The sequence below is a fragment of a genome, unplaced genomic scaffold (genome assembly GCF_019419815.1).
Source record: "Pyrus x bretschneideri cultivar Hongxiangsu unplaced genomic scaffold, Pyrus_bretschneideri_v1 Contig69, whole genome shotgun sequence".
Taxonomy (NCBI): Eukaryota; Viridiplantae; Streptophyta; class Magnoliopsida; order Rosales; family Rosaceae; genus Pyrus; species Pyrus x bretschneideri.
In genome coordinates, this window is record NW_025999808.1 from 984,417 (window position 1) to 999,989 (window position 15,573).

Here is a 15,573-nt window from a genome sequence, read left to right on the forward strand (position 1 = left end):
TGGCAACTTGAATAGCAATCTCCATATTATATACAGAACCATGCCTCTTTCATAATCCTCATTAGAAAACGTTGTGATCTGCGTAAATAGGTACTACCCAGAGTTGAAAAGAGAGCATATTTACAAAGAATTTTAGCTTAATTTTTTTATGAGCATTTTTTAAGCTTAAAACATTTAAATTCCAATAAATAAGAAAAATTTACACAACCTACCACATTCTTAAACATAACTTCATACCCATGTGCACCACATTAAAAATACAAATAAAAAATCATAAAACACCATGAAAACAATCGTGAGATTAGTTGAAGATAATTTTTTTGTCGAATTTTGAAAATAATTTGATGAGGAATTTCGGTAATCCAAGTGTGAGTTAAATCATTAATGACGTTCAGATCTTAAACTACTGAAACAACATACAGTGTAGTTATATGCATCTATAAAAGTTAGTTTCTCAGACATCCAAGGAAGGAGAAAAGCAGCATAAGCTCTCAAGCCCGGCGAAAGGCGAAAGCTCTTGGTCGGCCACTGCGAATGTTCTTGAGAAACAAGCCTTTGGATTTGTCATCACAGACAATAAATTATCAAATTTCTTAAAAATATCACAATGATTTAATAATTAGCATTTATAAAAGAAGCAGACAAATAAAAATTAGTAAAAAAAAAAAAAAAAAGGGGAACAAGGGCATCAGTTCTCCAAGGTGATAGATAAAACATCAATGAATTTCAGATGCAAATTACCCATAAATACCAATTTGATTCATCACCTGCCCCCACATTCTTGTCAAACCAAAAAATAAAATTATGGTTTTTATTTGAATTGCGAAAACAATGGAAAATTAGATAGAAAGCGATCGGAACCTGTCGGGATTCACAGTAACATCACACTGTTACCAGTCAGTGGATTGACAGACATGAATTTCTATCCTCGCTTTCTTCGAGCAAACCCAACTCCTAAAATAATTTTAAAAAATAAAAAACTATAAAACCAACTAAAACATGAAAACAATAGAATGGAAGGAGGCTCAGAACTTCTTAGAGGGTTGTGACCGTCATCGACGGAGCTCGATAGCTGCCGTCTTTGGCACAAAGAGCTTCATCAACGCCATCAATACAGAGAATTATATGCCAAGACAGAGAAAGGATGAAGGGGAGGGAAGGATGGAGAATCTGCCCTGGATTTGGAGGAGGCGAGTAGAGGAAAAGAGAGGCGACGGTTCTAGTTGAGGAAAGAAAGAGACCGGGAAGAGGCAATTTATAGACTCCAGGAGGAAACCCTAGTCTTCTTTCTAAACCCTATGGGCTGAAACTTTGGGCCGCCCAAATAATTTCCTTGGGCTTTAGAAATGGGCTTTTGTTTAATTATAAGGGTAGACTTGTAAATTTATAAGCAGATTATTGACTCAAGAGTTATATGAAAGAGAATTAAAACCCTAGGAGGTGTTACTGTAATGTCTCAAACTGAGGAGGTTTCATGCAGTGTTAGTGTAATTATACCCTTTAGTATTATAATTGTCCCAATATAAATGTGTGTAGTGCTTTGAAAATTTATTGGATAACTTATATGAAACTACCTCAACTATGAGTCAAACCATAATCTCATATTTCATGTTTTAAACATAATAATGTCATACTTCAACTTATGAATTCATTGCAATATCAAATCTCTATTAGATTTTATGTCAATTTGCCTGTTAAAATGATGACATGGCAAGAGCGCGACCCACTCCTTTGCCAACCAGATTAAAAAATTAATTAATTATAAAAAAATTATTACTTATAATAATTAGAATTAATTAATTATTAAAAAAAAATCTCTCCAATTCCTCTCCCCCCAGATCTCCGGTCATCTCCTCCCCACACTCTCTCCTCTTCATACCATCTCATTACAAACCCAATCCTACTCTGACTTGCAGCCTCCTTCTTCTTCCCCCCACTTCCCGACCCAAAACTCCAATTCCACCCTAGCAACGAAACGATGGAGGTGCGAAAGATCTCCTGCGGCAACGGCCGCAGAACGAAGAAGGCACGAAAGATCTCATCTTTATCCTATTTGCAAGGAAGGAGGCGCGAAAGGTCACAAAATTGGGATAGAAAGTCCATTCCATGCCGCGAAACGAAGCCATCGACCAAGGTGTTTGGGTTTGTTGGATTTGTGAATGGTTGCCCGGGAAAAGAGTGAGGGGAGGATGGCAGAATTGGTTGGAGAGAATAGGTGGAAGAGGCGAGGGAGGGTGGGGATGTGGTATGATTTTATATTTTCTGGGTTTGGGATGGGATGGTAGGAGGGAGCGAGCAAAAGTGATGACAGGCGATTTGAAGGGAGAGAAGGGAGAGAGATTTTTTTTAATTAATTTTAATTATAAAATAATAATTATTATTTTATTAATTTTTTATTCCTGTTGGCAAAGAAGTAGGCTCTACTCTTATCACGTCATCATTTAATAACCAAATTAACAGAAAATTTAATGGAAACTTGACACTGCAACAAATTCATAAGTTGCGGTATAACATTGCAATGTTTAAAACATGTAGTATGAGATTGTGATTCGACCGATAGTTGAGGTAGTCATGTGTAATTTACTCAAATTTATTTGGTAAGACAGATAATTGTCTAGCAGTAAATTCTTGCTAGAATGTGTAGTTCATATTCACATTATTACATCATCATCATTGTACAAAGTAAAAACCACAAATTATTGAAAATAATATCTCAGTGTAATCAAACAAATTGACAGTTATGGTGGTTTCAATTAATGTGATTGTGAGGGAAAAGGCCGATTGGAAGTCCTTTGGTAGGCATGGCCAAAGGGTCCATTACAATTTTCTCTTGGGGAAGAAGTCTCTCACATTTGACCCTCTTGACCAGGTTGTGCATGAACACAAGTATTTCCATCCGGGCATACTCTTTGCCGGGGCACATCATTGGCCCTCCTCCAAATGGAACATAAGTGTATGGTGTTGGCCCGGTTCCTTCAAACCTCGACGGATCAAATTTATCGGGTTCCTGGAAATATTCTACACTCTTGTGCGTTGTGATCGAACTCCAATATAATATCCAACCCTTTGGGATTGTGTATCCATTGAAGACAAAGTTAGTTGAGGCTTCCCTGAAGGATCCTTGAATTGGTGGTGTCAGTCTCATCACTTCTTGAGCTACATTCCACGAGTACTTCATCTTCTGAATGTCATCCCAGTTCAACAACTCTCCTGGGGCTTTCAAATTTGCAATCTCCATTTGCTCTGTAATTAGTATTTGATTTAGCATCCAACAACAACGAAACCGTAAATATTATTTTTAGTAATTTGGATGTCATTTAACCTAAGTGCCCAAATTATGGAGCATCTGGTGCAATTACGTACCCTTGTAGACTGCATCGTAGATGTGAGGGAGTTCAGCAAGAAACTTGACAATGAGGGTGCAAACAGCGCCGGCAGCTTCATAACCACCAATTAACAGCCCCATAATCTTAGTACTGATATCCAATTCCTTCATGTAGGTTCCATCCTCATCGCATGTCATGAGCATGTGTGACAAAATGTCTTGCGTCAGAGAAGCCTTGCCATCAGCCAAATCAGCCTTCCTTTGCTTTATTATCTCCGTCAACTTCCCATTGATGAGGTTGGAGGCCTTGATGGCTTTGCGAAGCGGGGTCCCAGGAAAGTCAATAGGCATCGATATGACTCCGGCGTTAGCCAGATACAAAAAGTGGCCTAGTTTGTCTATGTCCTTTTGGTCCTCGAGGCTAAGAAACAAACGTGCAGCGATCGCCAAGGTGTAGCTGCAGTAATATTATGTATAAACATGTACTATACAATAATAGTAGCATTTTCATGCTGTATATGTGTGTGTGTGTGTCTGTAAGATAATTGATTAATTAAAAAGTATATTTGTACGATAATTGATTAAATGAATTGTTATTAGCACTAAAAAAATCTCTTTTGGCACTCCAAGAATACACTTGTGAAGAGTATAGAATGAGATTTTTGGAGTGCTAATAACAGTTCCCTTGATTAATATGTTTTCATTCTTTGACATGTATATATGTGTGTGTTTTCAAACTATAATTAAACAAATGATCATTCCTGCTAATCACCCAATAAAATTAGTAGGACCTATATAAATGAAATTTCATCAAATTAATATTGTTCACCAGATTGATATTCTAAATCATATAACATAAGTTTTTTTTAGCCAAAATGGTCTCTGAGATTTGCATAACTCCTTACTTTGGTCCTTGAGATTTGAAATCAACAGAAGTGATCCCTGAGTTTGTCTACCATCAATCATTTTGGTCATTCCTTAAAAAATCTCCATTAAATAAGGATAAAATGACCAAAATACCCTCAATTTTTGTCAAATCATTTTGCCCATTGTTTATTTAATTGAGAGTATTTTTTTTAGTCATGATTTAACATAATTTTTCAAAGAATGATTAAAATGATTGATGGTGGATAAACTCAGGGACCAATTCTATTGATTTCAAAACTCAGGAACCAAAGTAATGAGTTATGGAAATTTCAGGAGCATTTCGGCTAAAAAGCCTATAACATATTAACATGCGTATATGTAAGACAACGTGTTCTGTGCAGCCATATGTATGCATGTTATGAGATAGAGAAGAAGAGAAATTTTATTTAAACTCATTTAGCATATTTCTACACCCAACTTAAATTTTAAATGTTAATTGTCTATTTTACCCTATTGCATAATTACTATTAAGTACAAAATGAAATTAATAATAAAACTCATATTTATCAATGAGAGCTACTAGACCCACCCTATTGTCTTATTTTTCCACCCACGTTATAATCAAACCCATTTTAAAAAGTTAAAAAATTAAAATATTATTTCTTCACCACTATTATTCTCAAAATAACCTTTAATATATACATACATAAGAAATTTTAAAATTGTCTCTTACAAAATATAAACAAATAATATGTAAATGAAAACCACTAAGGTCTGCAAATTCAAATGGAAATGACAAAGCTATTCAAATTCAAAAGAATTCAAATTATTAGACCGACTTACACTTATCTAAAGTCAATGAAATTTTATATGCAAACACTAGACGCACAGAGCTATACTCACACAAATTTTTGGGATTTTTGGAGTTGATTTGCTATTTAAATTAAATCGAACAAAAATAGGACAAAAACATATTTTAAGTAGTTCACAAATTAAGAAAAACGAGTTAGGGGAATTGCTATCCACCACCAAATAATCATGCAAACATGTTATGTTTAATTCAAATTCCTTTTATTTCTAGATGAAGATGCTCAAGTTGGCTCAATGTTAGAACTTAACCTATTACTCTTTCTTATGTAGTATGTTAAGAGAATGACGTTTTCAACTTAACTTGTCCCTAGCATGCAATCTAGAATGGCATGTTCATAGGTTTAACAAGTAGAAATCATTAAGAACGAAAAGAGTTTGAATCATCACAAGGCATCATAAATACTGGCGTTGTCTTATTTATCCTAGAAATTGGTAATCGCAATTAACAAGTACTACTCTAGAACATATGTAGGTCCTCATTCGACAAGGGCAGGCGCACACATATTCATAACATTAGAATCCTAGATATGCTTGTAGACATCTAAATTTCAATGAAACAAATGTTGACCAATGCATTAAAATTACAACATTTATTCATTTCACCTACATCACACACTCATTTCACCTACATCACACACTTATTTCACCTATAAACTCCATTCATTTCACCTACATCAAACACTCACTTCACCTACAACATCCACTCACTTCACCAAAAAAATGGATGGTGGTGATTCACTCTCAAAGCCTATAAATAGGCTTCTCCATCAAGAGAAAAAGGAGGAATTTTACATCACACCAAAACCTTGAAGCTTTGAAACTCTAAAGCTCTCAAGCAAATCCTGAAGGATCATTTAAACCCTCTTCGTTCTTCGTCAAATCCTCCTTTAAGATCAAGCTCCGACGACCCTTGAAGGAACTTCCACCAACTCAAGATCAAGCCCTGACGGCCCTTGAAGAAAGTGTTCATCGTTCATCACCTGTTCATCCTGAGATCAAGCCTCAACGGCCCTTTGGATTAACAAAGATCAACAAACCCATATACCCGTTCTTCAAGATCAAGCCCAGCAGCCCTTGAAGATCCGTTCATCAATTGTTCATCCCTAGATTAAGCCCCGACGGCCCTTGGGATCAATAGCTCATCCATAAACCTACACCTTACGAAGATAGAATCAGAGGCTAAATTTGTAGAAGAGATTGTAACCCCAAAATCAATACAAAATATTATTTTGTACACATGTTCTTGTTTCAGGAAAATTCGTGTTTACAAATTTGGCATGCCTAGTGGGACAATCTCCACCTCTCATCTCTATCCTCAAATCATCAAAAAGCGCAAATGGCATCAAGAAAGGATCAAGCTGTTCCTGCAATCAAAGCGAAGAACAAGAACATCATCGCTGCAAGTGGTGATATTTCGGGCATCACAACCCCAAGCAAGGCAAAAGCTCTTTTTGCCGCGGCTTCCGCCCCTGCATTAACTCTGTCAAATGAACAATAGCACTTGAGGCACGAGCCTGTGATCACCCTAGCCTCGCTAAGGGCGCAAGAGAGGAGAGTCCGAGGAAATACTCAGTCCCTACTCTCCGATGCCGACTCAAGCAGCAGTACAACCATGCAAGTCATGACCACTGGAGCAACTTCAATCAAGGAGCAGCTAGCTCAGATGAATGAAGCAATCGTAAAGCTCACACGGACTATAGAAGAGAAGGACTTGCAGATCGCCACACTCGTCAACCAACTAGATGCGCGACTCGATGTGAAAGTCGACCCAAATGTTGATCCATTAAAGAAAGAAGTCGACGAAGAAAATGAGCCTCCAACGGAGAAAGTTGAAGAGAACCTGAAGCTAGACCAAGCAACAGCGTTCATGGGATCTCTCTTTATCCAGCAGCTACAGGAGATGATCGCAAGCACCATCAAGGCATAATACAAAGGAAGCTCACATGACTCCGTATTGTACTCAAAGCCTTACTCCAAGAAGATTGATGCTTTGAAGATGCCAAGGGGTTATTAGCCCCCAAAATTCATGCATTTCGATGGAAAAGGCAACCCAAAGCAACATGTCGCCCATTTCATTGAAACTTGCAATAATGCTGGGACAGAGAGAGACTACCTTGTCAAACAGTTCGTGCGTTCGCTGAAAAGTAACGTTTTTTACTGGTACATCGACCTTGAACCCGAGTCTATCAACAGTTGGGATCAGCTAGAAATGGAATTCCTCAACCGCTTCTACAGCACTCGCCGCACTGTAAGCATGCTAGAGCTGACCAGTGCGAAAAAATGGAAGGATGAACCTGTCGTTGACTACATCAATAGATGGTCCTCCTTAAGTCTGGATTGCAAAGATCGGCTTTCTGAAACCTTCGCCATTGAGATGTGCGTTCAAGGCATGCATTGGGGGTTACATTATATCCTCCAAGGCATAAAACTGAGAACTTTTGAGTAGCTGGCAACTTGTTCCCACGACATGGAGCTGAGTATCGCCAATCACGGGAAGAAGGAGCCGATTACAACTTCAAGAAGGATAAAGTGTTAGCCCCACATGTAGACAAGACTGGGAAAAAACCCGCTAAGGAAGCTTTCACCGTCAACACTACCCTCATCAAGACCTCCTTAGCGCCCATCAAGATCTTCTCCAAGAAGAAAGCGAAGGAGATAAAGAAATGTGAGCCTTCTCGCACCCAAGATAGGTACAAGAGCACCTTGAGGGAGTTGGAACAGAAAACATACCCTTTTCCTGACTCTGACATGGTTGCAATGTTAGACGACTTGTTGGAAAAAAAGGTGATCGAGCTACCCGAATGCATACGTCCTGAAGAGATGAATCGCATAAACGATCCTAGGTATTGCAAGTACCATCGTATTGTGAGCCATCCTGTTGGCAAGTGCTTCGTTCTTAAATAACTCATCATGAAGTGAACACAACAAGGGGAAATTGAGCTTGACCTTGAAGACATGGCCGCAATGTATACCATTACAATTGCATTTGGATCGTTCGATCCCATGTCTTTCCAAGCGACACCTGACCATTCCCGTGAATGCTCAAGCTGCACGGTACCTCCTGCACAACCATCACCGTCGGGAAGCGACCAAGATGTATATACCGATGATGAAGGAGGATAGACATTGGTAACCTACAAAAAGACAAAGAAGCCAAAACCATGAGTCATATAGCCAAATGCGGAACAAAATCACCATCGCCGCAACAATGGGATGCCTAAAAGAAACATAAAAGTTGATAAGACAACATATGCTGGGGATCCTATGGAGCAGGAGCCACGCATTCTCGTTTCCTTGCACGAGTATTTCCTGAAGGACTTTTTCCAACAATGCATTACCGTTGCTTGTCACATGGTTGAAGTAGAAATAGAAGAGCCCTCAAAAGGCAAAGTTATCGCCACTGAGGTAGAAAAGACCCTTACACTCGAAGAAGGTCTGCCAACACACTTTAGCATCGAGGAAGTGCTACAATTGCCAAAAAAGATGCGAAGAGCACTAGCAGCAGTCTTGGTAAGTCGCGACAACCATAAAGTGCAAGAAGGCAACGACGAAGACTTGAAGCTTCAGCCACATGAATGTACCACATGTTGTGCCGCCCATGACCCAATTAACTTCACTGACAAAGACTTACTATTGGGATCAAAGCCTCACAACCATCATCTCTTCGTCTCGGGGTACATAAGGGAACACAAAGTCAACCACATGCTTGTAGATGGTGGGTCGGCCATAAACATCATGCCAAAATCAACAACGACCACGCATCAAGGTAGATGAATTATCCCTAAGCCGTTTGCTGATCCAGGGTTTTAACCAGGGAGGACAAAGAGCGATGGGCATGATCCGAGTGGAGATGACCATTGGTGAGCTCAAATCAAGCACGATATTCCACGTGATTGATGCAAGAACTTCCTACAGTTTGCTCTTAGGAAGACCTTGGATCCACGCAAATGGGGTAATACCGTTCACCCTTCACCAATGCTTAAAATTTTACCGAGAAGGAGTGAAGGTGATCCAAGGCGACACTAAGCCATTCACCGAAGCCGAATCACACTTTGCAGACGCCAAGTTTTACATGGAGGAAGACATGGTGCCCGAAGCTCTTCCAGAAGAGATCAGATTCATAGGCAAAGCAGCACCTAAAAAGTAGGAGTGGCAAGCCATGCCTAAAACGCAAAAAGAGCAAGTTGTGCCATCTTCAAGCAAAGACGATGACAAGCCTGCTAAACCTACAACAACCAAAGGGAGTAGGATGCCTTCAAAAGGATTGAACACACCCATATTCTGATACATCCCGATGTCAAGAAGAAAGAATGGTCAATCTTCATTCGAAACTGGAGCAAGAAAAGCCGATACACAATGGCACAAGGATAATGTGAAGTTGCTCAAAATGAATGCAGTTTTGCCTCTGACACAGCTAGGCGGTGCTAAGGTTGCAAGCTACCATAAGGCTTCATAAAAGCTCTACCAAAAGGGGTGGAATTAAGCTTTCTTCCAACCAAGAGGACCGAGGAAAGTTTTGATCCAAACGCCTACAAACTCATGTATAAGGCTGGGTATGACTTTGCTTCCTCTTTTAATCCTGGGAAGAAGGTTTCAAACACCGTCAGTGACAATGAACGTAACCTTACCAAGACTCAAAAGAAGTTGAAGGAGCATAGTTACGGGGTTGACAACAACAAAGTTGGACTTGGCCTTACACCAAATGCACCCGTGATGATTTCAAACAAAGCGAAAAACACTAGCGCTCAATATGTCAGTGTGAGCATTGAACAAGACTAAGAAGAGCCCAAACCCGTCCCTTGAACTTCAGTATTCGATAGGATGAGCCGTTCAAGACCCAGAATTTAAGTGCTTAATCACATTGGCAGTCAAGACTGAACTTCCATCTTCAAGAGGCTTAACATGTCAACATCCCAAAGCTCTATTTTCAAAAGGTTGTCAAAACCTAAGAAACAAAGCAACACAACTAGCTCTCCTCCGTGACAGTCAGCTTCGAAAAGATTTGAAGATAATGAGAAACCTTCTGGAAAGAGGAAGACAACACCAAATGAAGAAAAGCTCGACGGGTTAGCAGAAAAAGGCGACGTTCGAAGCTTGATTCCTTCAAGGATAAAGCGCCAAGCAATCTTAGAGGTCGACACAAATGGACCATTTAAAGTAAGAAGGCGTATTATCATCCACACCGGACAATCCTCATGCCAACAAGCTCGAGAAGACAGCACTGAAGATGAGGTCTAAGATGTCTTCCACATCACGATTCAAGAAGGCAAAGAAGACGAAATCCCTAAGGAAGATGTCAGTGCTGCACCACCATAGCTCGAAGATGGGGGGCAAGCCACGGTTGATGATCTCAAGGAACTCAACTTAGGCACAAGTGAGGAACCAAAGCCTATCTTCGTAAGTGCATTATTAAGTACGGATGAGATAGAGGAGTATTACCAGCTGCTATTAGAGTACAAAGACGTATTTGCTTGGACCTACAAAGAAATGCCCGGCATGGACCCTATCATTGATGTTCATCATCTTACGGTCAAGCCTGGAACGCGACCGATAAAGCAAACTCAAAGACGCTATCGATCCGAGCTCATCCCACAAATCCAGGTCGAGATCGACAAGTTAATCGAAGCAGGCTTTATTCGAGAAGTGCAATACCCCAAGTGGATCTCCAACATCATCATTATCTTTAAGAAATCAAGACAAATACGTGTTTACGTAGACTTCCGAGACCTCAACGATGCTTGCCCAAATGACGATTTCCCCTTGCCAATCATTGAAATCATGGTGGACGCAACCACTGGCCATGAGGCATTGTCATTCATGGATGGCTCTTCTGGGTACAATCAAATTCGCATGGCCCTCGAAGACGAGGAACTAACAACCTTTCGTACTCCAAAATGTATCTACTGCTACAAGGTGATGCCTTTTGGTCTAAAGAATGCTGGAGCTACGTATCAACGCGTAATGCAGAAAATCTTAAATGACATGCTACACAAAAACGTAGAATGTTACGTAGATGATGTGGTGGTCAAGACAAAGAAAAGATTAGACCACTTGAAGGATTTGCGAATAATGTTCGAAAGGTTGCGAAAATACAACCTCAAGATGAACCCGTTAAAGTGTGCGTTTGGCGTCACCTCTGGAAAATTCCTCGGCTTCATCGTCAAGCATCGTGGTAATGAAGTGGACCAATCAAAGATCAAGGCCATTCAAAGCATGCCCGAGCCAAGAAACTTGCACAAGCTGAAAAGTCTACAAGGACAGCTAGCCTTCATCAGACACTTCATCTCCAACCTCGCAGGGCGTTGTCAACCGTTTAGTCGCCTCATGAAGAAAGATGGTTCATTCGTATGGGACGAAGCATGCTATAATGCTTTTGAAAGCATAAAGAAATATTTGTCAAGTCCACCTATCCTGGGGGCACCTGTGCCCGGGAAACCGCTCATATTGTATATTACTACTCAGGAAAGTTCAATCGGAGCATCTTGGCATAAGAGAATGAATTCCATAAAGAATGAGCACTTTACTACCTCAGTCAAACTCTCACCAACGCTGAGTTGAACTATTCCCTAATAGAAAAGATGTGCCTCGCTTTGGTGTTTGCCATTCAGAAGCTTAGACATTATATGCATGCTTACACCATCCACCTAGTTGCTAAAGCTGACCCTGTCAAATACGTCATGTCCAAGCAAGTCTTGACAGGGAAACTCGCTAAATGGGCCTTGCTTCTTAATCAATATGAGATCATCTATGTCCCAGCTAAAGCCGTCGAGGGACAAGTGCTAGCAGACTTCCTTGCCGATCACCCAATCCCAACTGATTGGAAAATCTCAGACGACTTGCTTGACGAGAAGGTGTTCTACATCGACATCTTCACGACATGGACGATGTTCTTCGACAGATCCGCATGAGTAAATGGAGTGGGGGCAGGAGTAGTATTCATGTCGCCACAAAGGCAAATACTATCTTACTTCTTCCAATGCTCCAACAATGTTGTTGAGTACCAAGCGTTGATCATCAGGCTCCAAATGGCGATCAACATGGAAATCACAGCTTTTGAGGTATATGGTGACCCCAAGCTCATAATCAATTAACTCTTAATTGAATATGAGGTAAGGAAAGATGATCTCGTCCCATATTTCCGGCTGGCAACTCAACTGTTACAAAAGTTCGAGGCCGTGACACTAGAACATGTGCCAAGAAAGGAAAATCAAATGGCAGACGCCTTCGCCAATCTAGCCTCGAGTATGACACTAAGAAAAGATGAAGCTGTAGACGTGCCGGTTTGCCAAAGATGGGTGATCCCGCTCGTTACTGAAATGTTACTGGATGGTATAAATGTCATCTCAGCACTTCTAGTCGATGCTAAAGAGTGGAGACAGTCGCTGATCGACTACTTAGAGCACGGAAAACTTCCAGATGATCTTAGACACCGTTCCGAAATACGTAGACGAGCAGCTTGCTTCCTTTACTACAAAGGAACACTCTACAGACGTTGTTTTGAAGGAGTGCTCCTGAGATGCCTAGGTGAGGAAGAAGCCAATCAAGCCATGGAAGAAGCACATTCAAGTGTGTGTGGGGCACATCAGTCTGGACCAAAACTACATTTCCAGCTCAAAAGAATGGGTTACTACTCGCTAAGCATAGTGAAGAACTGCCTGGAACATGCCAAAAGGTGCCAAGCCTGCCAATTTCACGCCAACTTCATACATCAATCGCCTGAACCATTACACCCTACAGTTGCTTCACGACCGTTCGACGCATAGGGATTGGACGTTGTAGGACTAATTATGCCAAAGTTATCTGCAGGAGAAGCTTACATCCTAGCTGCAACAGATTACTTCTCCAAATAGGCTGAAACCTTACCCTTAAGAGAAGTAAAAAAAGGAAATTGTCGTTCGTCTCATCAAAGAGCATATCATCCACCGATATGGTGTGCCTCGCTACATTATCACTAACAACGGAAAACAGTTCTCCAACAAACTCGTGGACGAGCTCTGCGACAAATACAAGTTTAAGCAGCACAAGTCTTCCATGTATCATGTTCCGGCCAACGGCCTCGCGGAAGCATTCAACAAGACGTTGTGCAACCTCCTGAAAAAGGTAGTCGGCCGAACAAAGAGAGACTGGCATGAAAGAATAAGTGAAGCACTTTAGGCATATAGGACTACACATAGGACTCCCACCCAAGCTATGCCTTATTCTCTCGTATATGGTGTGGAAGTTGTTCTACTGCTAGAAAGTCAAATCCCCTCACTAAGGATGGCTGTATAAGAAGGCTTGATTGATAAAGAAAATGCAAAGTTGCGCCTTCAAGAGTTGGAGGCGCTAGATGAAAGAAGGCTTGAAGCTCAACAACACTTGGAATGCTACCAAGCACGGCTATCCAAGGCATTCAACAAGAAGGTCCGCCCAAGGTCTTTCCAAGCTGGAGATCTCGTACTGGCATTGCGTAGGCCTATCATCACAACTGATAAGATAAAAAGCAAGTTCACATCAAAGTGGGATGGACCATACGTAATACAAGAGGTTTACACCAATGGCGTTTACTTAATCATGGCAGAAGACGGCTTGAAGATCGGCCTTATCAACGTCAGATTTTTGAAGTGCTACTACCCCTAAAACAAACGCACCATGCTCATGGCCCGTAAGAGCATAAATTGTGTATGGCAAAATCATCATCATAATCACCATTAAAATCATCAAAAAACAAAAAAAAAAAAAAAAAAAAAAAAAACCATCACTCATTTGAACTACGTCATGACTTGATCCCTCCTCAACCAAGGGTACGTAGGCAACTTGAAACTTCAAAACTTCAAGTACAGTCACATCATCAACAAAAACACAAACACTTTGAAGAATAAAGAGCAAATTCAAGAATGCAAACACTTCATTTCTTTAAAGGAAAAAGTCAGCCCTAGAGCCTGATGACAAAAAAAAAAAGCAGAAGACATTACTTGAAAACTATGTCCCTAAAACTAGGGAGGCGATCTTCAAGCAAGCCTTCCAAAGTCTTCAAAGTCTTTACCTCGGTGGGGGACAAGATGAGCAATTCCATAGCCATGCCTTTCTCTTGTTTTAGGCATGAAATCTCCTCTTGGCATTGAGAAAGTATAGCTCTCTGCTTCCCGAGAACACTTTCAAGTCATGATGTTTTGATGCCTAACTATTCTTGCTCTCGTATCAACGTATCTAGACGCACCTGGACGGAAGCTAAAGAAGTCTTTGTGGCTTGATAATCTCCCAAAACAGCTTGTTGAGAAGACCAAACTTGGGTTAATGACAAGTCTATTGCTGCAAGCTGATGAGCTCTAACATCTGGACTCAACTTCTTCGAGGAAATAGCACGCAAGGAAGAATACTCAGTTGAGGCGGCTATAAGTTCGGCAATCTTGATCTTCAAGGATGAAGAATCAACGTTAAGATTGTCAATCATAGAAACAAGCTTCGACAAATCCTCCTTAAGCAACGCAAGGTCCTCCAACGGGCACTTTGAAATCTTCTCCTCAATATGGCTCTTGATATCCATTGCCGCATGAAGATTGATGCGATGAATAAGCTGCTCAGTACCACTAAGGTTTGGCCTTCTTAGAGAGATCTCAGAGCTAGCTGGCAAAGGTATTGAACGCATGACAGGCTCTTGCATACCTCCACCTACACACAGCAAACTTGGGAAACTTGGCGGATTTGGAACAAGCTTTGCACTAGGCGGATCCCCGATCTCCCCGCCTGTAGGTAGGTCGCCTCCAAACATCTTCGTATAGGAATAAATGCCTATGGTCGCCAAGTCAAAAGAACAAGAAGGCCCAACCTAAAGAAAACAAAGAAAGCTGTTAGAACCAAAAGCTAAAACAATGAAAGCAGAAGAAGTCACGAGAAAGAAGAAAATGCATACATCTTTCTCAAACGACACACTGCCATCGAGTTGAGGAAGCCTAAACACTTCTTTCTTCTTATGACAAAAATTGACATCGCTGTCAACCTGAGCATCTTCAAGTCATCGCTTGTTTAAAACTTGTTGACGCTGCCGCAAAACAAGTCCATCTTCGTGCGAATCAACTTCATCACCAGCCTCTGTAGATACATCCAGATGTTGAGAAGATAAGCGTGGGCATTGAGGGACTAAAACCACTGGTCTTTCTTGCAAAGTAGTAACATTCGCGCAATCAAAAGGTATCAGTTACGTAGGAACCACAGAACAACCCCCTTCGATACTTCAAGGCGTGAATGAGAAGAATTGGTACCACTTGCCATCCCCAAGTTCTCATAACGTACCTTTGACCACCAACTTATGTAAGCACGGCTCTTGAACTCATCTTTAGCCAGCAGAGTGATAGAAACATTTGTACATGCACGGGTACAAGACTCCCAATGCATATACGCGGCTTGCAAGGATTCTAATTGGTTTTTTTCCTTCAGCTTGCCTGGCACATTTTGGACAAAACCAAATTGCCTGCTGAAACGGTGGGGACTATACGACTGAACGATGCATCGGTCTTCTTGCCGCAAAGAAA

At 40.9% G+C, this 15,573-nt stretch overlaps 1 protein-coding gene and 4 non-coding genes across 5 annotated transcripts; all 5 read right to left on the reverse strand.

Annotated features, from left to right (window-relative positions):
- Window positions 1-352: 352 nt before the first annotated feature.
- Window positions 353-14,813, reverse strand: LOC103936039 (beta-amyrin 28-monooxygenase-like). Its single transcript, XM_048573505.1, has 5 exons — window positions 14,262-14,813; window positions 8,009-8,196; window positions 3,364-3,782; window positions 2,765-3,243; window positions 353-1,085 (listed from the first exon to the last, which is right to left on the reverse strand). The coding sequence occupies exons 1-5, from the start codon at window positions 14,811-14,813 to the stop codon at window positions 1,053-1,055; spliced, it is 1,671 nt and encodes a 556-aa protein (XP_048429462.1). The 3' UTR covers window positions 353-1,052.
- Window positions 451-576, reverse strand: LOC125472306. The gene has a single exon (XR_007254223.1). It is a non-coding gene; the product is annotated as a small nucleolar RNA SNORD14 (small nucleolar RNA).
- LOC125472307 lies at window positions 681-776 on the reverse strand. Its single transcript, XR_007254224.1, has one exon. It is a non-coding gene; the product is annotated as a small nucleolar RNA Z101 (small nucleolar RNA).
- Window positions 851-932, reverse strand: LOC125472310. Its single transcript, XR_007254227.1, has one exon. It is a non-coding gene; the product is annotated as a small nucleolar RNA snoR14 (small nucleolar RNA).
- LOC125472309 lies at window positions 1,022-1,108 on the reverse strand. Its single transcript, XR_007254226.1, has one exon. It is a non-coding gene; the product is annotated as a small nucleolar RNA U61 (small nucleolar RNA).
- Window positions 14,814-15,573: the final 760 nt, after the last annotated feature.

Excerpts from the sequence above, each read along its gene's own strand:
- LOC103936039 (XM_048573505.1), bottom strand. The coding sequence starts at position 14,813 with ATGTTTGGAGGCGACCTACCTACAGGCGGGGAGATCGGGGATCCGCCT. Across the intron at positions 3,244-3,363 it reads CTACGATGCAGTCTACAAGG|AGCAAATGGAGATTGCAAAT; the intron begins GTACGTAATTGC and ends TACTAATTACAG. Across the intron at positions 1,086-2,764 it reads CAATCGGCCTTTTCCCTCAC|CCAAAGACGGCAGCTATCGA; the intron begins AATCACATTAAT and ends AAGCTCTTTGTG.